The 22,221-nt window shown below is 40.1% G+C and overlaps 1 protein-coding gene across 1 annotated transcript in view; it reads left to right on the forward strand.

Moving 5' to 3' along the window:
* Nucleotides 1-21,509, forward strand: part of LIX1 (limb and CNS expressed 1) — a 48,577-nt gene extending 27,068 nt beyond the window's left edge. Inside the window, exons 3-6 of the mRNA XM_039224684.1 lie at nucleotides 8,626-8,766; nucleotides 11,062-11,157; nucleotides 19,178-19,255; nucleotides 21,058-21,509. Of these exons, the coding sequence (XP_039080615.1) occupies nucleotides 8,626-8,766; nucleotides 11,062-11,157; nucleotides 19,178-19,255; nucleotides 21,058-21,345 (603 nt within the window). The 3' untranslated portion in view covers nucleotides 21,346-21,509. The remainder of the gene's footprint in view (nucleotides 1-8,625; nucleotides 8,767-11,061; nucleotides 11,158-19,177; nucleotides 19,256-21,057) is intronic.
* The last annotated feature ends 712 nt before the right edge of the window (nucleotides 21,510-22,221 follow it).

The following is a 22,221-nucleotide window of genomic DNA, read 5'->3' on the forward strand; positions in this document are numbered from 1 at the left end:
TCCTGTAGAAAACACCGTAGTTGAGATGTACGTACACTAAAATTATGAGGTCCAGAAACAGCTACTCAACACATGTATTCTGCCTATTTCCTAGTACTAAGCATGGGGAAAATTATTAATCAAATGAAGGCTCTCAGGAAAGTAACTGTTCAGAGTTTAAATTGTGCCAGCCTAGCTAGGTTTCTATGAACAGTAACACATTTGTCAATACTTTAAAGTATTTAATAAATAATTAACAATAAAACTAATTTCTTACTAGACATTTCTATTTTTTTTATTTTTTTAAAGATTTATTTGTTTTTGAGATAAAGACAGAGTGCAAGGGAGGTTAGAGGCAGAGGGAGGGGAGAGGCAGAATCAGAAGCAGGTTCCAGGCTCCGAACTGTCAGTACAGAGCCCGATGAGGGGTTCCAACTCACCAGCCACAAGATCATGACCTGAGCCGAAGTCAGACACTTAACCTACTGAGCCACCCAGGCACCCCAGGCATTTCTACTTTAATAACATGTACATGACTACCAAAATTTTATTTCACTTAATTTAAGAACTTGTATATATCCTACAGTATTTCAGGACAACCTACTGGCTCACAAATTTATCTTGGTCGATTAATTTCCCGTTGTACAGTGCCACACTTTGGGAAACTATCATGAAAGGAATAAAAATTGCTGGGCAGAAGAAGAAAATGGAGACTTCATTTACTTAAATCAGTAGTGCTTATATACTTCCTAAGCACCTAATTTTAGAACTGTCATAGAGAACTTTTTTTTCAACCTGAACACTGCATTCCTTGATTCTTTGGTAGAAGCAACTTCATTAGTGAGAAATTAACGTTTTGATGTTAGCAGAGGTGGACTTATTATTGTGATATCATGATTTATAATAAGAAATACATATTTGGTCTTTATCCTTCTTGGTCCCTGGCACAAAGCTCCTAAAACACTTAGAATTTCTTAAGTGGTAAAAATGAAAAGGTATCTTTTATTATTTATAACAAAACCCTTTCTACCACACCTGAGTTTATGTTAATGAGGTGATTTCTGAAAAGCCCCTAATGATGGTGGCTGGTTGCCAAAGGAACCAACCAAATGGTTAGAAGGTTGAAAGTTTCACACCTAAAATTTGACCTTCTAGGAGAGGAGGGAGGCTAAAGATTGACTTAATCACTGATGGCCAAATATCTAATCATTCATGCCTATGTTATGAAATCTCCATAAAAATCCTAAGTATTGGAACTTGAAGAGCTTTTTGGTTGGTGTATACATGGAAGTTTTGGAAGGGTGGTGCACCTGGGAAGGCTATGGTGCTCTGAGCCCCTTCCCACATTTGTGCCCCAACCACCTTTTCCTCAGGCTGTTCCTGAGTTGCATTCCTTCATAATAAACCAGTAAGCTAGTAAACGAACCATTTTCCTGAATTCTGGGAGTTGTTCTAGAAAATGACAGAACCAGAGGAGGAGTCATGGGAACTACTCATTTGTAACTGTTTGGTTAATCAGAAACCTAGCTGACAACCTGGATTTGCTATTGATGTCTGAAGTGGGAGCAGTCTTGTAGGACAGAGCCATTAATCTGTGGGATGTTATCTCCAGGTAGATAGTTTAATAATCATGTTACAATGTAGGACACCCAGCTGGTGACAGAGAATTCGTTTGCATGGGGGAATTAGTTGTGTTGGTGACCAGAGTAGTGTAGAATGTTTTCACATAGTAGAGGAGAGGCTTATCCTTTTCAGGAAGCCAGTGAAGCTTCTATCTAGGTTCTTTCCAAAGCACAGTGCCAACTTTTTCAATTTATAGTTTCATATTGTTTTCATTAAACAAGTTATTCACACAGGGGCGCCTGGGTGGCTTAGTCGGTGAAGCGTCCGACTTTCGCTTAGGTCATGATCTCGCGGTTCGTGGGTTCGAGCCCCGCGTCGGGCTCTGTGCTGACTGCCAGCTCAGAGCCTGGAGCCTGTTTCAGTCTGTGACTCCCTCTCTCTCTGACCCTCCCCCGCTTACGCTGTCTCTCTCTCTCTCTCTCCTAGAAATAAATAAAACATTTAAAAAAAAAAAAAAAAAAACAAATTCACACCAAATTGTGTGAACTTCAGGTCCTGCAAAACCTGGTTCTGCGCCTGACATTTAGAGATGAGACGCTAACGGGACAGAGGCCCCCAAGAATAATACTGGGTTCGCCTGCCTCAGAATCACCTAGAAAGTTAAAATGCAGAGTCCCCCCACCTCCCACTACAATCCACCTAAAGAAACTGATTAAGCTGGTCAGGTTAGAGCCTGGGAATGTGCATGTTTAAGCATTTCCCCAAGTGATCTTACTATGAACACTATACTTTCTGAACTCTGGGTTCAGACTCCTGGCCTAAGCTTCTTAATGATCTTCATAGTGTACCCTATGGGCTCTTAGTGGCTTGTTGGTGATCTAACATGCAAATAAAATATAAGAGCAAGCAAGAATGAGCTGATATTGGGGTAATTTCTTATCTAATGGAGTTGGGGACATTTCATTCAAATGACTTTTGCTCTTGAAGAGTTAGCAAACATGTCTGAAATTATTGGTCACTCTTTGGTAAAACTGCAAATTCTCTTGGTCCCATACTTCATCAAGGGCTAACTTCCAGCCAGCATGAGAAACTTTCTACAGGAGATGACATATGATCTCCTCATCTAATCATAGCTGGCCTCTCTTTCCATTTTTCTTTCTCCTATAGTCCAGGAAAGTACCCAAAGGACAGTAGAAGGGAAGCAGATATAGAATAATTGTCAGCACATTCCCCTCTTCACTGAAGAGCACAGTTGCTTGCCACAGTGTACTGCTTCCTCTTTGGCCTTTTGTTCTGAATGAAGTTGAATTTGTCATGTAGGGATGGAAGGAGACAATCTTGAAGTCTTTTGTCAAAATGACCCATAGAATATCAAAGTAGGTGCTTTGGCTAAAGAACTATATCGATTTGAGGAGTGCTATTAAATTTTAGCCAAATTCTGTCTATTCCAAGGTATATGACAATTTCTGTGACAGGCACAATAATGTAGTAATTAAAAATCTGGACTCTCAAGTCAGGCAGACCTGGGGTTGAATCTTTTATCCGTCACTTTTTAAGTTCTATGACCTTGGGATATGGCCTCTGTTTCCTTGTCTACAAAGTAGGATAACAAAGAGAAATGCCTTTATATTAGTGATCTATGGCTGGTAACAAATTGCCTCAAAACTTACACTCATTGTCTCATACTGGAGGTTTATATTCAAGCTGTCAGTTAGAGCTGAAGTCGCCTGAAGTCTTGATCCGTTCTGGAGGATCAGCTTCCAATGTCACTCAGATGTCTCTTGGCAGAAGGCATTAGCTCCCTACCATGTGCGTCTCTCTGTAGCACTGCTTACAACATGGCAGTGGACTTTTCCCAGAGGAAGCTATCTAGGAGAGAAAGCAAGTGTTATCAAGACAGATACCACAGTGTCATTTATAACCTAATATTAAAAGGGACATACCATATAACTTCTGTCACATTCTGTTGGTTACAAAGACCAGCCCTGGTATAGTGTAGGAGGGGACCGCGTGAGGGCGTGGATGCCAGGAGTACCGCTGCCTTCCAATAGTTTTCTTCAGCATTGCCAGACTCTTTTATTATTATTTTAGTTTTTTATTTTTTGCTTTAATTTTAGATTAGAGCCAGGAGGCTTTGAAATTATTATAGTGATTTATAATGTACCAGCAAATGAAAGGCATCTGAGCATCAAGATAAATGTCTGAGTGGGGTCTACTAGCCGCCTGAAAATCATGTGGCTTCACATGCCTGAGAAATCCACAGCTGACTTTAGTAAAATCTCAACTATTAAATATTCCAGCTCTGCACTTTAACAAAGTGCAAAGGACAAAAGTTGTCTCTCTATATTAACAAGTAAGAATAGTTAGCGGACAAGGCACGGTTTACGAATCTGTATTTATGATTGAGGTCTGGCTGAAAAACCGAGAATAAACCATACGACCTGGGAAGTCTAATTCTAGCAGGAAGTTGTTTTGAAATAACATCATACTTCACTCACTCCCCAACTGATGTCTTTGATGACTGATTTGGACACATCAATAAAATGACCTGTCACTTACCATATTTTATTTTCTTGCAGCATTTCCTACTGATGGTAACTCTAACGGTGCCTATTCTTACAGCAGAATCCACACTGTGATTTAGATTTGCCAAGCAGATTGCTTTTGGCTACATTTCTTGCCCAAGTGCAGGCCCTTATGGTTTGAGAGATCTCATTTAAATATCCCTAAAGAAAAATATACAGCCTTTACTGGCTTGGATTTGTAGCTCTAAATTTTAGAAGAAAGCGCCTGGTTAACATTATAGACATTTTGAAGTACTTGCCTTTTAGAAATGCGAAGAACAATAGCAAGAAAGCCTTTTGATGATTCAGAATTTATTTTATTTTATGTACTTATTAATTGGTACACTTTCTTCCCCATTTTAACCAAAGATTCTGTACATTGAAACAGTAAAATAAGTAAAGACATGTGTCTGCTTTAAAATCTTGATATTGGTGAAGTCTCCATAGTCCTTTTTCATGCTTTCTGGAAAAAGGCTCTTCTGTTCTCTCAGCCCAGCAGCACTTTGATCTCAGAAGCAGTGCCATTTGGTTGTAAATGTATGTGGCGCCTTTGATCTACTACTTAGCTGGTCTTATTTAAAATAGATAGCTTCTTTTATCTAAGTAGTGTTTACTAGGTCTCTCTCTATGAAAGACAGTTTAAATTGCTATTATTTAGATAAAAAGTTATATAAAGTTTCTTAAGATTGCCCAGATCTGAATCTAATTCTCTAAAGTCTAAAACCCCAATGGCTCTATTATAGATTTTGTAAAGAAAATACCTTTTAAAATGGGATACTCCTACAGATGTCAGGTAATATTTGCAAAAACTTTGCTTTCTGATGGGAAACTGATTTTACAAAGAATAATAAACATTCTACACTCAAGCAAAAATGATAATCTTAGCATGCCTGAACTAATGGCCAATTATCCCTCTGAAATTCACATATTAATATATTTTTATATTACTGTGTTAATACATATCATACAGGGTATATTGAAATGGGATTTTTAAAATAATAAGTACGTATATTAAATTCTCTTCTTTATGAGGATTTCTTAAGCATTTTCTCAGGTGCCTTAAAGACATTGAATTTTCGGGGTGCCTGGGTGGCTCAGTCGGTTAAGGTCATGATCTTGTGGTTCGTGGGTTTGTGAGTTAGAGCCCTGCATCAGGCTCTGTGCTGACAGCTCAGAGCCTGGAGCCTGCTTCAGATTCTGTGTCTCCCCCTCTCTCTGCCCCTTGCCCACTCATGTTCTGTCTCTTTCTGTCTCTCAAAAATAAATAAAACATTTTAAATAATTAAAAAAAAAGACTCGTTGAATTTTCTAGGCTGTATTCAGTTATTCATTCAACAAACTATATTTCAAGACCAGAGACATAAAGATGACTTAGTCACTGACTTTGCCTTTAGGATGCTCAGAGCCTAGAGTCATGGCGCAGAGCACTGGCAGATAATTACATGGCAGTGTAGTGAATGCCTCTCATGAACAGTGATCCACCCTCACCTTGGAGTGGTCAGGGAAAACTTCCTGGAAGAGGTAGCACCTGAGCTTCAGTGAAAGCTTTCTGACATAGAACTCAATGTTCCATAAATTCACAGCCAAGTCCATAAGACAAAATCAACCTATCTGTCCAGATCCCCCTAATTGAATACAGGTAGCCTATGCCTCAGGAGAGAGCTAAATCTTGAATGGCTTTTGCTGCTTGAAGCTATTCCAAAGCCTTCTTGCTTGTCACTCAACTCTAAGGAGAAAAAACTAGAACCACTTTCATATATATTTTACAACTTAGCACCATTCTTTTTTTTTTATTTTATTTATTTATTTTGAGGAAAAGAGAGAGGCCGAGAAGAGAGAGCAGTGGAGGGACAGAGAAAGAGAGAAAGAGAGACTCCCAAGCAGGCTCCACACTGTCAGTATAGAGCCTAAAATGCAGGACTCGATCTCACAAACCAAACTGTGAGATAATAACCTGACCTGAAATCAAGAGACCATTGCTCAGGGGCTCCTGGGTGGCTCAGTCAATTAAGTGTCCGACTTCAGCTCAGGTCATGATCTCACGGTTCATGGGTTTGAGTGCCATGTCGGGCTCTGTGCTGACAGCACAGAGTCTGGACCCTACTTAGGATTCTGTGTCTCCCCTGCTCTCTGCTCCTCCCCTGCTCGCGTTCTGTCTTTCTATATCTCTCAAAAATAAATAAACATTAAAAAAAAATTTTTTTAAGAGACAGATGCTCAACAACTGAGCCACCCAGGCACCCCAGTACCATTCTTTATTTAAAAAGGAGATATTAGAACTCTGTGTTGTAAACTAAAATAGCTGCATATAGTTGCTGTTTTTTAAGGCTCCTGCACATTTTTTTCCATCCTCCCTGGGGTCATGTTCCTATTTCAGAAGTCTTGTCATTACTTCACCTTGACCCTAGCCATGTGGAGCACTTCTAAGTGCTGACCCTGTGAGCAGGCACTTTGGAGGATGCTCAAGAAGTATACCAGCTGCCTTCCCAGGCCTGGAGGCTAGGAGGGAGGCACGGAGAAGTGGTCCGTAGCCAAGTATGGGATCATTACAATAGTCATCACAACTGCCCAAAGAGGGAGGTTGAAGTGGGAAAATCACAGAGGGCCAGGGCCTGACCTCAAAGGATTCATACTGACTTTGTGGAGATGGAGAGGAGAGGCTAGCCTTGGAGGAGACAAGAGCATGAGTTTGAAGTGTTCTTCAGTCAGTGCAGGCATAGCAAGTGCGGGGAAGATGAGGTAGAGGCTGGGATGTATGGAAAGCAAAGTGAGGGGGTTGTGGAAAGCAAACTGGGGTGGATGTGGTTAGCTTTTTCCCTGTAAAATTAGTGAATCCTTGAGGCTACAACACTACAAAATAAAGTGGGATCTTTGATATTTTTCCTGTTCTTTCACATCAGTCACCAGACACTACTGATTCTGAGAATCAAGCATTTTAGGCAGTAGAAGCCTTGGACACCAGAGTGCCTGGCCCCCCTCATTTGTCCAGTGAGAAAATAAGTCCCAAAGTTCAGGAAGCCTGGGTCTCACGATCACTAAGTAGCAGACCCAGAGGTGCCTGGCCACCTTGTTGACCAGGACCCGATTCTGGGCTTCTCTTTTCCGGGGTGTGTTTCCCACCAGGAGTTTTGAAGGAGGTTCTCTGACCCTTGACAGTTCATAGGAACCTGTAGGAGAAATGGCATCTCACCCTCCAGTAGGAGTGGGCTCCAAGGACAGTGCAATTCTCACAGGGCTTCATCCCTCTACCTGGCGCCCCAGGGTGCATGCTAAGCCAGAATTTGAATAAGAGGAGTTGTAGCTGACAACAAAAGAGACAGGATAGAAAAGAATCAAGATACATTGAGTGACTCATGTGAGCCACAGGAAAGCAAGGTTAGGAGAATGGAGAGCAATATTACTTTTAGGAGGATTTTTTTTTTTTTTTTATGAGTTACTAATCATAGTTTGCCTAAGATTCCTAACTTCAGAAAGGCCAAACAGGGCATGTCTCACCTAAACTACAACTACACGGACTGTGAGCAAGGTGGAAAGGATGGACCTCAAGAAAATTAGAGAATCATTATTAGAAGGAAAGTGGGGGATAAATGGTGGAAAAGAAAAACAATCGATTTTGACATCAGCTCCTTTATCCTAACCTGGACATGGAAGCACATATAAATGAGACTGAGATAGTCCCATGTACCAGGTATTCTCAGAGTTTTATCTATATTAACTAAGTGTGCCTATCTTCAACCTGATGACATATGAATTACTATTATTCCCATTTACAGAGGAGGAAATCGAGGCACAGAAAGGGCTAACTTGCCTATAGTCTTTTAGCAAATAAGTACCATAGCTGGAATCTGAATCTAAGCAGTCTAACTCCAGAAACTGTGTCCTTAATTATTCTGTTAAAAATATCTCCAGGGTGTCTGGATGGCTTTGTTGGTTAAGTGTCCAACTTCAGCTCAGGTCATGATCTCATGGTCCATGGGTTTGAGCCCCATGTCTGGCTCTGTGCTGACTTCTCAGATCCTGGAGCCTGCTTTGGATTCTGTGTCTCCCTCTCTCTCTCTGCCCCTCCCCTCCTCATACACTCTGTCTCTCTCTCTCTCAAAAAAAAAAAAATATATATATATATAATTTTCCTTCTTTCCTTACATTTTTTTCTCTGAAATAAGAATTTAAGGAAGACCCTGAAAACGAATGTAATCACCAAATACACAGTAGTAGCCGTTATTACTTTTATTATTGTTTATTAACAGTATGCAAAGCCTCTAGTGCAGAGTAGACATTTAATGATGGTAAAATAAGACAAAAATCAATGGAAGACAAACCAAGACATTAGCATGGACTCTAGGGGAGAAAGATAATCTCATGATCTTCAGGGGATTATTAGCAATGGGTAAGAAAGAATAAGTACAGAGAGTAAGTGTATGAATGGAAATGTCCAGAGATCCACTGAGAGAGAGACACACACACAAAAATGGTGAGATGCTGAATCCTGTAATGACTCCTTTTCTCTTTCCTTCTTAAGTGCTGTCTAAGTAGAGCTGAGGCCAGACGGGATGCTGCTAAAGTGGCCCTCATCAACTCCCTCTTCAATGAGCTGCCCTCTCGAAGGATCACTAAGGAATTCATTATGGAGAGTGTGCAGGAGGCAGTCGCCTCCACCAGTGTGAGTACCCACTGATGTAGAGAGCTGGCTGCACTGCAACACTGAGGCATTTCCATCTTGGGAAGTACTCAAATGAGCAAATTCTTCAAGAACTCTGCAGGAACTTGGGGAACTTTTTTTTTTTTAAAGAACTTGGGAAGTTCCTTATATAGGAACTTTTTTAAAAAGAGCTTGGGGAGCCTGGCTCGCTCAGTTGTGAGTTGAGGTCCCACACTGGACACAGAGTTTACTTTAAAAAAATGTGCAAGTTTAAGTTTTACTGATTTTTAACAAAACAAACACATGGACTAGAAATCAAGAAATTGGAACTGGCTTCCTATGCCACATCACAGAAGTTTTTAGCCACCCTGGATCACCATTAATCAAACTTTAAATCAAAGTAGATAATTTGATCCATCCTGATTTGTTTATTTGAATATTTGCTGTTTGAAAAGCATTGATTCTTTTAGGGTCTGGGAATGCATGCGACTGAATACTACTTTAATCTAGAGATAAGCTAGCTCATTTTTTTCCCCAAACTTGACTAATGATAAAAATTATCCTAAGCGCTTATTAAAAGTACCCATTCCCCAGTCTGGGTAGGGATCTGGCAATCTGTATCTTTAAGGAAAGACTGACTGCTTACATATGGAAAAGCCATATGCCCGATATTTGTTAGATTTTAGAATTATCATGCTTAATAGGAATTACTTCTTTCAGAGAGCTGAAAATTTTTTACAGAGAAAATTTCTAAAATGGACATAATTAATTCAAGATGCTTTAGGAACAAAAGCTCTGTCTTAGAAATTTAGATAGAATATTTTCTTAGCAACCCAGGAGTAGATGTTTTGCCCCTTGATGATTTGGAGCTTCTGATCCTTGTTGCCTACAAACAATGGATGGAGACTTGGTTTCCTACTGTGGCAAGCATCTCCATGTGTGTCCTCCAAAGACAGGAACTTGGCATTACTGAGGGAATTAGCCACCTCCTGCTTTTGCCTTTAGCATGGATAAACCCCATCTGAGATTTACATTCTCTGATTACCTTAATCTGATTATAAAGGTTCTGTCATTTTGGAGAAGGTGCTGAAAATGAAGGACACATTATCACACTAGCAGTGACCTTTTTGTTCCTTTGCCCCTTGTAAATGCTCTTGTCACCCCCAAGAGAGATAAGAGAGGGGGCAAGGGACAGAGAGTGGTTGACCCGGCAGGAAGACATCAGGGAGCTCTGTTCTGTATCTGCTGTCAGGATGAAAGGAAGCCTTTATTTTCTTGCCCTGTAAAATTCAAGTGCCTTTGAGGAAGAGAGTTAGGAAAATGATGCCTGATTTATATGTGTGGAATTTACTCAGAAGCAGGGAGGGGCCCTCAGTGTAAATGTAATTTATCATTTTTTTCATGGAAATTTCTCAGGAAAGAGAATATATAAGGTTTGCAGGCTCTGAATGGATTTCCTCTGGGATATTTAAAAAGCCAACATAAATATTTCAGCAGCAGCATGTTAATGTTATTGCATTCAAAAGCTATAAATTTGCTACTATCTGATGCTGGCAGTTGTTTGTTCAGTCTCACAAAGGCATTGCCCACTTTCCCAGAAACCTAAGGTCCTGGATACTAAAGGGGATGCGTGCCCCAATTAGAGTTTTGTGTGTGTGTGTGCGTGTTAGGTTTTTTTTACTGTCATTACCCCTAACCAAATTGAAGGGAAATTTCATTTCTACTCATCACCCACCCACCTTGTTTCCTAAATATTAAACAGTCCAGAAGTGAAAAAAAATATACACCAAGATCCATGTCTCCAGGTCAAACAGCAATGGATTATAAAAACACCCATTAAGAATCGTAGCAGTTAAATATGAATGGTCCATACAACCAGAGAATTCTTGCCCTCTGTTATGTAATCTTGCCTGGTTGCCATCAAATCAGAACAGGGTCAGCATTTCAAAGTTTCTCATAACAGATGAAGGCCTCAGAGGGTACCTACTCAAACATAACCACTATCAACAGGAAAGACCTTGTGCAAAGATACAGAAATTTCTGCTTTGGGAAAATTATTCTTTTAGCAAGTATATAATTAGTTAATATTCTAATCAAAAGCTAGATTCATATTGATTATGAAATCCTCCTCTTTACTCTGAGTCATGCTGAGATTAAGAATTTTATCCCAAATCAGCAGGAGACTTGGTGGTAGAAAGTACACCTGAAGGTTCAGGACAGTAGAAGTTTCACTGTAGGGCCACAGCATTAATTCATGAACACCGAAAGAAGAGGGGGGAAAATCCTAATATTTTCCTTTGCTGCTTTCCTCCCAAGGGCACTTTGGATGATGCAGATGACCCCAGCACCAGCATTGGAGCCTACCACTACATGCTGGAGTCAAACATGGGGAAGACCATGCTGGAATTTCAGGTACCTGACTTCCTGCTATACGTTTTACTTTGCCACACAATCCAGAAACCCTGGAGAATGTTACTCTTATATCTCTTGTTCCAATAATCTAGTATTTTTGTTTTGTTTTGTTTTGGGCCTTTTCACTTAACCCTCTTAGAATTCAGCATCGTAGCTCCAGCTTAGCCACACCTCAGTAGGCTAAAACAAACAAGCAAACAAAGCAGTCTTTGCTTTCTTAAAGGGAAGTAAAGGATTGAGGCCTAGGGAACAGCTGGGGAACGCAACCACTTTAAGACCTTGTAACAATTCACCAGCTTTTCAGTACAAAGTTTCTTTTAAGCCAAATTGAGCACTTTGAAGTGTTGGTTGTGACCATTTGGTTCTTAATTTTCAGAAGTCCTAGATGAAGTTGCCCACAGTGTATATTGAACAATGCCCCCCCCCCCTTTTTGGTATTTCCATTAAACAAGATCTGCCACCACCCATTGTTAACTAAATCAAAACATTTAGCAAGCTGTAACTCTGTTTCATCCACTGCTGACAAAGAATAATAGAGCTGAAGAACTCTAAGACCTATTATTTGCAAATTAAGTAACTACCTTAATAACATTAACAGTAAGAATAATACTCACTGACACTTGTTGGATGCTTCCTTTGTCTGACACTGTGCTTACTGAGCTGAGCATTTTTAACAAATAGCATAATTAAACACTTACAATAAATATATGAATATTTATTATCCCCATGTCATCAGGGAAGTAAATGGGCCATATTCAGTCAAATGCAGAGCAAGGAGACCCACAGGGTCTGATTTCTGAGCTCACACCCTCAACTGTTATCTTTTATTGGGCTGTGCAGATGAAAATTCAGCAGTGATTCGGCATGAAATGTGTGCCCTCTAAAAAATCTAAACTTGAACATTGAATATCCATATTTATGCAATGCTAGTAGAAATCAATACACAATGTTATAATGAAGAGACTATACCCCCAGTATTTCTATTGTTAGATTGCAAGAAGCAAAGTTATAATGTTTTATGGACCCAAATGTTCATCATGGTGTCATTTACAGTGGTGTTGTTACACCTGAGCCTTGAAACCACGGCTTTCGAATACCTTTCAACTATTTTCTGGACTGTAAAGGCATAGCCACTTTGCAGGTGGATATGTCCTTCCTGCCCATTTTTAAAAATCAGTACTTTCCCTCATTAGTCCTTTGTTTGCCTTCAGAATTACTCTCTCCATTCGGTCACCCAGGGTTTTTTTCTTTAATGTTCATTTATTTTTGAGAGAAAGTGCTCATGAGTGGGGGAGGGGCAGAGGGAGAGGCAGAAGATCTGAGGACAGCTTTGCACTGTCAGCACAGAGCCTGATGTGGGGCTTGAACCCACAAACTGTGAGATCATGACCTGAACCGTAGTCAGACACTTAACCAACTACCACCAAGATTTTCTTTTTAAGTGTCAGTGGTCTCACTGACCTTTGATGTTCATTGTGTTGGTTTTGAAGAGGATTAGGTATCCCTACAGCACAGCCTCTGGGATAGACAGGGGCATGCATCAGCTCAGTGATTCTGAGCCCAGACTCTGAAGTGGGCTGGTCCAATTTAGCTTGGCTCTGTTCTCACCTCTAAATCTGTTTCCTCATTGTATGTAAATTAGGGAGACTAATAGTACTGGCACTACCTCACAGTGCCATGGTGAGCTTTGGATGGGACAATATTGAGTTTAGTACAGTTCCTGGCATATAGTAAATACTCAATGAAGATTGACAACTGTTAATATATATACTTGTGAAGAAAGACTACTTTACTTGAAATGCCAAAGGCTGCCAGATGGGTTCCCTTGGCAACTTTGTCTAACCTAAAGGTTTCAAATGAGGAAAAGAAACCTCCCTGCACTAAATGTTTCAGGGCTCTTGATGTAGAATAAAAGGGCGGAACTGTAAACAGTCCATGCTTTTCCCCCATATATAATCTAAAGTCAAAGAGAACAAAATCAAAGGAAGGAGTATAACACAAGAGAAAGAATACCAATTTTTCAAAACTGAACAAACTCTGTGTAAACCTACTCTACCACCTCCCACCTGGGCATTTATCTATTTTGAGACTCAGTTTTCTCATCTATAAAATAAGAATCATATGCCCATTGTGTAGGATTTTTGTGGAATGCACATAACATTACATTTATAAAGCATCTAAGATGAACCTCATTTATTTCAATTCCTCCCCTCTCAACTCCAACCAAAGAAAATTGCACTTCTTTTATTATAAAACGAATGCTGCCTGCCCCAGTACATAGTAGCTTGTATGTGATTTAGTAGCTATTTTCAGAAAATTAAGAATGATTTTTGAGTGCAGTTAGGTTAGTCTGCCAAAGATGGGGAAGGCAGGATTTTAAAAAATTCTCAAAATTTTGTTCAAGTACTGTGAAAGGCTGTCAACTACCGTTTAGTAATACTTTAATATACCTTGCAATGGGCTGTATGTTTTCTGTGTGGTCTATGTAGTAAGGTATTTAAATATGTGAAATAATAACGACTCAAACTGTGGAAATGGTTCATAAATTCTCAGAACAGAAGCTGGGCACAGGATGGGGGAGAAAGGAAGAGGAAGATGTGAGGGCAAGAAAAATCCAAACTCACTCCCCCAGTAGGGATGCTGGCAACCCAGGAGGAGGGCCATGGAACACATCCCTTTTCCTTCCGCCAGTTCTAGGTTGCCTGCTGGGTCCCAGCACATTCCTTGGTAGCCTGGGTTAAATGCATCAGCTTGTTTCTGCACATAATGGGAATTGACCACAGACCTGGGATGTTTGTAGCTGACACAGCAATTCAGTACCCCTGGTGGGTAATAGATGTATGTCTGTATCTAAGCTATGGATGACTATACCATATAAAAACAAGGCTGGTGTCTCCTGACTGCCTGCAGGCTTTCCAGGGGGGCTGTCAAGGAGGCAGCACTCAGAGGAAACGTGATAGGCTTCTGCTTACGTTCACTTCGTGGGAGGGAAGCTGGGTAGCCTTGCCATACAGAAAACTGCCTGATGTTTGGGGGGAGGGATGGCGACAGCACTAGCCACTGGGTCTTGTCAAGGTCAGATTTGAGGCAGACTTTGACTGAAGCTGGTTAATATATTTACTCTGAAGCCTAATGCAGTCCAAGGACGAGTTGTTTATTTACATCTTTGCTAAATTCTCCAGGTCGCCTTTTAAAACCTCATCCCATAAACAAATTTCCTCTTAAATCCATTCTCTTGGGTGGGGAGATGGTGCCCACCTGTTTTTCAAGTTCTCCATTTACAGTGTTTGTTTTTCTTATTTCTGATGAATCACAGAACCAAGCGAGTTTCCCAGACAGAGCTCTAGAGAGAAACAGCATGCATTTTCTCCCCACAAAGTAGCTGAAAGGGCAAATGTTGTTCCTAAAGGAGGCAACACCAGGAAGCACTGTGAGGACAGAGCCCAGCTGGTGGTGGTTTAAAGTGAATAAATGACAAATCAAACCAGGAAAGCTGAAGAATAAAAGCTGCAATTTGCACTTTTTCCTGAAGATGAAGAAAACACAGGACTTGATTCTCCATTTGATTTCAAATTTATTTTACTGATCAGGACTGGCTACATAATTCTTGAGGCCCAAACAAGATAAAAATGCAGGGCTTTTTGTTCAAAAAATTACTAAGAATTTCAAGTCAATGGAGCCTTAAATCAAGCTTGGGGTCCTGTGTGACTGCACAGATCACAAATTCATGAAGTCAGCCTTGTCCCTGAGACAGACTCACCAGAAGGGACCAGATTATGGTAAGGAGAGTTAGGCATTCACCTCAGACAGAAAATTTAAAGGAGTGTCAAAATATTCAGTGATAAAGACAATATTATAATACAATATTTTATTTTTATTATTTTTTTAGAGAGCAACTGCACAGTCAGAGAAGGGCAGAGGAGGTCAGAGAGAAAATCTTAAGCAGGCTCCACACTCAGCATGGAGCCCAATATGAGGCTTGATCCCACGACCCTGGGTTCATGACCTGAGCCATAACCAAGAGCTGGATACTCAACCAACTGAGCCACCCAGGCGCCCCTATAATGCAGTGTTTTAAAAACTCAAAATAAATGTGAAAATTCATAAAAAAATATCAAATTTTAAATACAGACAAGAATTTTAAATAAAAGACTCTGAACTTTCATGACTCACCTGAAATCTTGTTTCACTCACTTCACCCTAGTCCCAACCCAACCTATAGGCCAGCTTCTTGTTTACTTGTCAGCCTACCCAGACTCTCCGGCTTCTAGGGCAGCCGCATAACAAGTAGCACTGCACAAAAACATGAATGAGGAACAGGGCAGATAGTCTGCCAAACAGATTTCCTTTAAAGTGATAAGGCTTTGATGGGTAGAAAACAAAACCGTAAAAACCAGGCAGCAGGGAATCATGATGACCTAGGAAGTGAATCCTTACAGAAAACCATAGCAGCTCTCTCCTTGCCAATCTGCAATAATGCAAGGATTTCTGATGGAATCAATGAGAGGCATACAAGGATTTCCTGGGGTTAAAAGAAGGGCTCAAACAGCTTCAGTAAGATCTGAGGATAGTAAAGTTGGTCTTAGGAAGGGAAATAAAAGTAGGACAGGAGGAATGTGGACATATTTCAATATACTTTACATAATGATGGTAAGATTTGCAACTCTACAGAGGAAGGCAATGACTAGATTGGGGTCTAATGTAAGAAGGCAGAAAGAAGGTCATCTTCCCTGTGGGATTTTAGGAACAAGAACATCATGGAGAAAGAGGCAGTTGTGCTACTGCTGCAGCAAAAACTCCTTGGGGATGGAACAGAAATTTGGACAAACCAGAAGGGGCAAGGAGAAGGGCTCTCCCACGGTCAAAAACAGGTCAAGTCTCTGTGAGGAAGTTTTTGAGAGATGTAGGTTGCCAAGGGACATGGGTATGGTTTCTGGCTCTGTTCGTGGCAGAATTGTGGAGGATTGCTGGGTGGAATGACAGGAGTTTATCTGGAAGGGGGACAGCAGTTAGTGTATAGGTAAGAATGAGAGCTTCGAAGACATTGGAGGAAGAATATGTTACTAAGGCAAAAATTGTCAGATGATGGAATTAAGAGCCCTGTAGGCTGTTTCTCAAACTGGGCCACAAGGACAATACCAAGAGGGCTATTGAAAGTCACAGAAGAAACTCACTATATCTTTCTGGGTTAAACTGAGCTTAACCATTCTAAACTTAGGTTGGGGGGAAAGTGGAGGAGTGGAGGTGGTATGCATTATTTTAAAATCTGGATATATATAATAGAACGCAAAATAAAACATGAAATGCAAAGAGCTATCTTATTTGGAAATATTTGCCCTCCTGTAACATCACAGAGACTGTTTCCTATCACCACATAAAGAGTGTTCCTTTTCATTTTTATGGCTACCAGGTGTCCAGTGAGTAGTTTTAAAGGTACAGTGAGAAAGACAGCACAGATTTACCAGCTTCAGTCACTGGGGTTACTTTGATGAGAAGCACAGGGGTGAGAAGCAGATTACATAAGATTTAACTACAGAACAAACCAACTCTCACTTTTCCAAATTATCAGAGTGATGTGACAGAGTGAAAATCTGGACCAGGATAGGGAGAAGTGGAGAAGTGAGGGCATAAGTGGGGCAGCTTCCCTGGGCAGTGGACCCAAAGCCCTAGGCAGATAGTGGCATCTCTCTTTAGGGTAGGAGGAGTAATTCCACTGGTATCCATGTCCTATTTTAATTAATGGAAACACATGGTTTTGCTTTTACTGAAATTTCTGGGGGCTCTGAGTGCTTACTCAAATAATAGAATATAGACAAAACCCCAAACTGAAAAGAAGGAAAAAAAACCCCATTACATTCGACTGGCAGTTTTAGACATAAGAATGGTGATATTTGCTCTTCTGATCATCTTATAGCTTTAAAATGCAATAATTTTTTTTTAATATTTTTATTTATTTCTAGGAGAGAGAGACAGAGTGAGCAGGGGAGGGTCAGAGAGAGGGAGACACAGACTCTGAAGTAGGCTCCAGGCTCTGAGCTGGCAGTCAGCACAGAGCCCGACACGGGGCTCGAACCCACGAACCGCGAGATCATGACCCAAGCGAAAGTCGGACGCTTAACCGACTAAGCCACCCAGGCGCCCCTAAAATGCAATAATTTTAAGATGTCTGAAATCTTAGAATGTCTTAGGTCTCTTCATTTTCATAATTTAAACTTCTTCCTAAGCAAGCAGAGGTAAAGACAATAGCAATCAGCTTTTTTTAACGGTCAGTAGGACATCAGTCTAAATGCTAAGTTTTCATAACTAGCATCATTTACCAGGAATTTCTTTAATTGTACTGTGTGTGTGGTTTGTGTTGTTAGTCCACAATAGATGTCTCTCTGACCGAAAAAGAAAAAAAAAAAAATGCAGACAAATTCAATGGAAGATGTTATGTCTAATTATATAAGGAAATAAAATCTTGAGTATCTGTATACAGTTTAGCTTACCCTTCATATCATCAAAGGAAAAGATGCTGATAGAAGCTCAATGCCAGGCTCAGTGTTAGACACTGGATATAGGGACTGTGGATCAGTTTTGAGGTCAATTCCACTTTATTACCCATATTTTTAGGCATTTTCTTGACTGACTTTATAAACCTAGGAGAATTTTATAGTTTCTATAGTTTGTCCATTATATGATACCTATATTTACTTTTTGGCTAAAATTTAAATGGTTTAATATGTAATATTGTCACATGATTCAAAGCTCAATAGGTACCAAAGAATGTCAGAAGGAGGTCTCCCTCCCCATCCTCCCAGACATTCCTGTTCCCTCCCCAGAGACAACTATGTTACCCAGTTCTTTTGTATCTTGCCAGAATTCTCATAGGCATTTACAAGCAAACATGTATAGAGGTTTTCTATTCATTTTAATGAAATACCAGCTCATAGTATACATGTTGTGCACCTTGCTTTTCTTTTAATACATCATAAAGACTCTTTATAGTAGAACCTAGAGGTCCTTCTCATCCTTTCTCTGTGAATGAAAGTATTCAGTAGCATGAATGTACTGTAGGGAAGGAAAATAATTTTCCCTCTACCCTTCTGAGTTCTTAGCTGAGACCCCTGTAATCAAAGATAGATTAATACAAGAAAAACAGAAATTTATTAACATATATACCTCATGTATAGATAAGAGATACTCAGAGAAATATAAGTATCTTCCTGAGGTGGCTTGGAATGTTTGGTAAAATACCATCTTAATAGGGAAAGGGGAGGTGGGAGATGTAGGCCTTTTAGGGGATAGTAAATTATTTTTAAGAAAGATAGGCCCTTAGTAGATAAAAGAGGAGGTATAATAGTTTGTGACAAAGTTTGTGTATGGTGTGGACCTCCAGTTTCCTTTTCTATAATAAGAGTCAATCTTCCCTGGTTAATGAAATTCCTCAGGAGGAGATTTATCACAACAGAATTCCTTTTGAAGAATGTGTCTTTAGGCAGATTAGGGGAGTTCAGAGAAAGCCTTTCCCTGCATTTGCTGTTTTTGAGTTCCTTATAGCTTAAAATAATCAATATACCAAAATGGCATGTTTGGGAATGGCATGTCCTCAACTCATATTTTGGGGTAGCATATTCTGTTACCCTTCAGTTTCATACTTTTTAAAACTATTCCCTTAAAAATGAGCATTTAAGATATTCCCAGCCTCAGGCAATTTCAACAACAGTACAATGAATAACTTTGCCTGCACATCATTCTGAGATGTGCTGGTATATTTAGATAACTTATTGGGTGTAGAGTTGTTCGAGCGTATGTATTTTTAATGTTGAAAGATATTTTTCAACTACTTAGTCATTTTATTGTGCAAATATGGATGTGGCAGAGGAAGGAAGAAAGAATGCTTGAGAATCTTAGAGACTCTGGTGTTTGAAAAGTTTCAAAGTGTTCTGATGATATTGAGTATTCTCTTTTCCTGAGATAGCCGGTAATCAGAGTTATGCCCTGCCCAGCTCTCACACTTTCTTTCACATTTCTGCTGTAGGAGCTGATGACCATTTTCCAACTATTGCACTGGAATGGAAGCCTAAAAGCCCTTCGTGAAACAAAGTGTTCCCGACAGGTGAGATTTTCCAATTAAGAACGGATTTATGTCGTATAGAATGAGCAGACAAGCTCGTCATCTTCCTAGATTTCCTTTATTTGGATTTTTCTGTTTAAATTTGGTACTTTATTTATTAAAAGCAGAAGATACAGGAAAAAATATAAAACAGTCTATTTAAGTCAGGGACTGACCACCTAGGCATACTAAGGAGAATATTGCCTGGACATAGGATTGATTTAGCTACCTGTACTAAATGCCAGAATGGAGGGATCATTAAGACACACTTGATTTCTAAGTCAAGTGGTGAATCTACTCTATGCACCTGCCAAACCTTAGAATTTGTCCCCTCATGGGAATCTACCCCAAAACCAAGAGCACACTGTATATACTGTATGTTAGCTAACTTGACAATACCTTATATTTTTTTGAAAAAAAGAATTTACACTCTCTTCTACTCTCAGATGCAGAAAGAAATTTGAGAATGTACGACTTCTGAACTGCTTCACTGAAGAGTGGGAAAAGCTTATAGTAGCAGGAAGATTTTTCTCACCTCCACCAAAAGTCCCCAAGGGGCACACTTCCCCGCCTTTTTTTTTTTAAATGGCAAAGGCAAACCCTCTCCTGTGTATTGAACAGCTTTCACCTGCTATCTTCCAAGGTTTATTCTTCCTTTATGTAGCATTAGACTTTGAAAGATGGCCATTTATTTTTGAGAATTTGCTAACAGGAATTTGTACAAGGAATAAAGCCTCTACTAGTCAGTGATATGGGTGGATATAAGAGTTTTCCATGCACTGCAGCCCCAGGAGTTTCTAGTTGTTCTTTGGTTAGAAAGTCTGGCTTTCAAAATGTCAAAGATGGAAAAGAAATAAGTAGCTGACAATGGCTTTGGCTATTTTTTTTTCTTTTCCTTTGATTTTATAAAAGCCCTTTGAAATTCACTGGGTTGGTTATAAACACTTTTCCATGGTTGTTTTTAATTTGTTAAGGTCATAAATAAATACCATATGTTCTTGAAAATAAAAATAAGCAAAGCATCCACTCTATAAGATCTTCTTAAAGTGTATCCATCAAACCTATACATTATGTTACAATGTATTGGCAAATTTTTCACATAAGAATTGACAAGTGGTGACCAAGTTTTAATTGTTTGCAGAAGAGATACTGTACATGAAGATACCATTATATCGACTAATGATAATGCCTATGTTCCACAATACACTTTCAAAGTTCTTTTATAGTTGCTGTGGGCCATTTGGATTGTCATCTATCTTCCTTATGCTAACAAATTGACTCTTGTGAGGAAGTGGACTCTCCTGGTTTCTAAGTCTTGTCCTGACTCAAAGCCTCCTGCTTTCTGCAGGAGGTGTGACCAAATCCAGTTCGGTCCTAGTCCTCCCATATAACTGTTTCCATCTCTCCATCTTGCTGAAGGAGATAATGCTGAGCAGGAAGAGTTTAAGGAATAAATGAAGGAATGCGTGAAGGAATGCATTTTCAAAGGAAGACATTTTCTAGCAAGATCAGAGTTCTGTTCGTGAACATTATTGAGTCATTCTTGGTGGTAGTGTGTTTTGACTTAGCCTGAAGTGACCCTGCTTTGCCTGACCAGCTTGGTCCTTCATTTGCTTTAAGAAGTATATCATGGGATTTGGCTTCAGTCTGTAAACATCAGAGCGGTTCTGTTGTTGGTAAAACCTGTATTGAGTGTGGATATGGGGACTGTCAGGGACAAAGGAAATGAGGTGTTGGAAGGCCCTGAACACAGGTGCCTTTGTTGCTCTTCACTGACACTCTGTACTTTATCTCTTGGCTCCCAGGAAGTGATCTCCTACTATTCCCAGTATTCCCTAGATGAAAAGATGCGCAGCCACATGGCCCTGGACTGGATCATGAAAGAAAAGGAATCACCTGGAATTCTCTCTCAAGAGCTCCGGATGGCCCTGAGGGAGCTGGAGGAAGCCAGGAAAGCAGGACAAGAACTGCGATTTTACAAAGAAAAGAAAGAAATCCTGAGTTTAGCCCTGACTCAGATCTACAGTGATCCTGACACCTCCTCACCCAGTGCCGATCAGCTAAGCCTAACGGCTCTTTGTGGCTACCACTAGAAAGGCCAGGTCCCAGCTGCCATGACGTTGGCAGCAGCCGGACTCTAATGTTAGGAAGCTCAGTGAAGGAAGTCGCCGGAGGCTTTAGCACCTACACAATTCTTCCCACCCGTTTCATTTACAGAATATGAGAGTAGTAGGGCCCTTATAGGGCCCGACAATTTTCCCATCACACTTTTTAAATTTTTTTTAACATTCATTTTTGAGAGACAGAGACAGAGTGTGAGCAGGGGAGAGACAAAAAGAGAGGGAGACACAGAATCTGAAGCAGGCTCTAGGCTCTGTGCACAGAGCTCGAACTTAGGAACCAGTGAAATCATGACCTGAGCCGAAGTCAGATGCTTAACTGACTGAGCCACCCAGGTGCCCCTCCATCACACTTTCAAGAGTTCCTCCTCTTATTGAAGGGATAGAGACAAGATTGTTTGAAAAACATTTCCCAGATTTGGCTCTAACCTAAAGCCTTGTTGACATGTGCCTTGCTAGATTGTATGTTGTTTTAAACAATGGGCCACTGTAGCTTCCCCCAAAAGAACACCAGCCAGGACTGGGGAAAGTAGCGTGATAGCATTTTTTTAAATTGAGTTCAAATAAACAATATAGAAAATACACATAGGTCAGAATTTCTTCCTAAGCTTTATAAGCTAAGGGTACTTCTACTCTACTACTTATAATCCAAAATTGCAGTGGGGATTTTATCTGGACATCCCACTATCAAAGATCTTAAAGTGGTAATAGTATGAAAATACTTGAGAAATTTAACTTGGTGTAAAACGCCAGTTACAATAATTTTAAAAACCTACACTCTTCCATATGGGGATAAATGTCACCTAGAATAGTACCTTCACTCATATTCCTCAAGAAGAATTAATATCT

This window comes from Hyaena hyaena, unplaced genomic scaffold (genome assembly GCF_003009895.1).
Source record: "Hyaena hyaena isolate Hyena2069 unplaced genomic scaffold, ASM300989v1 scaffold_1706, whole genome shotgun sequence".
Lineage (NCBI taxonomy): Eukaryota > Metazoa > Chordata > Mammalia > Carnivora > Hyaenidae > Hyaena > Hyaena hyaena.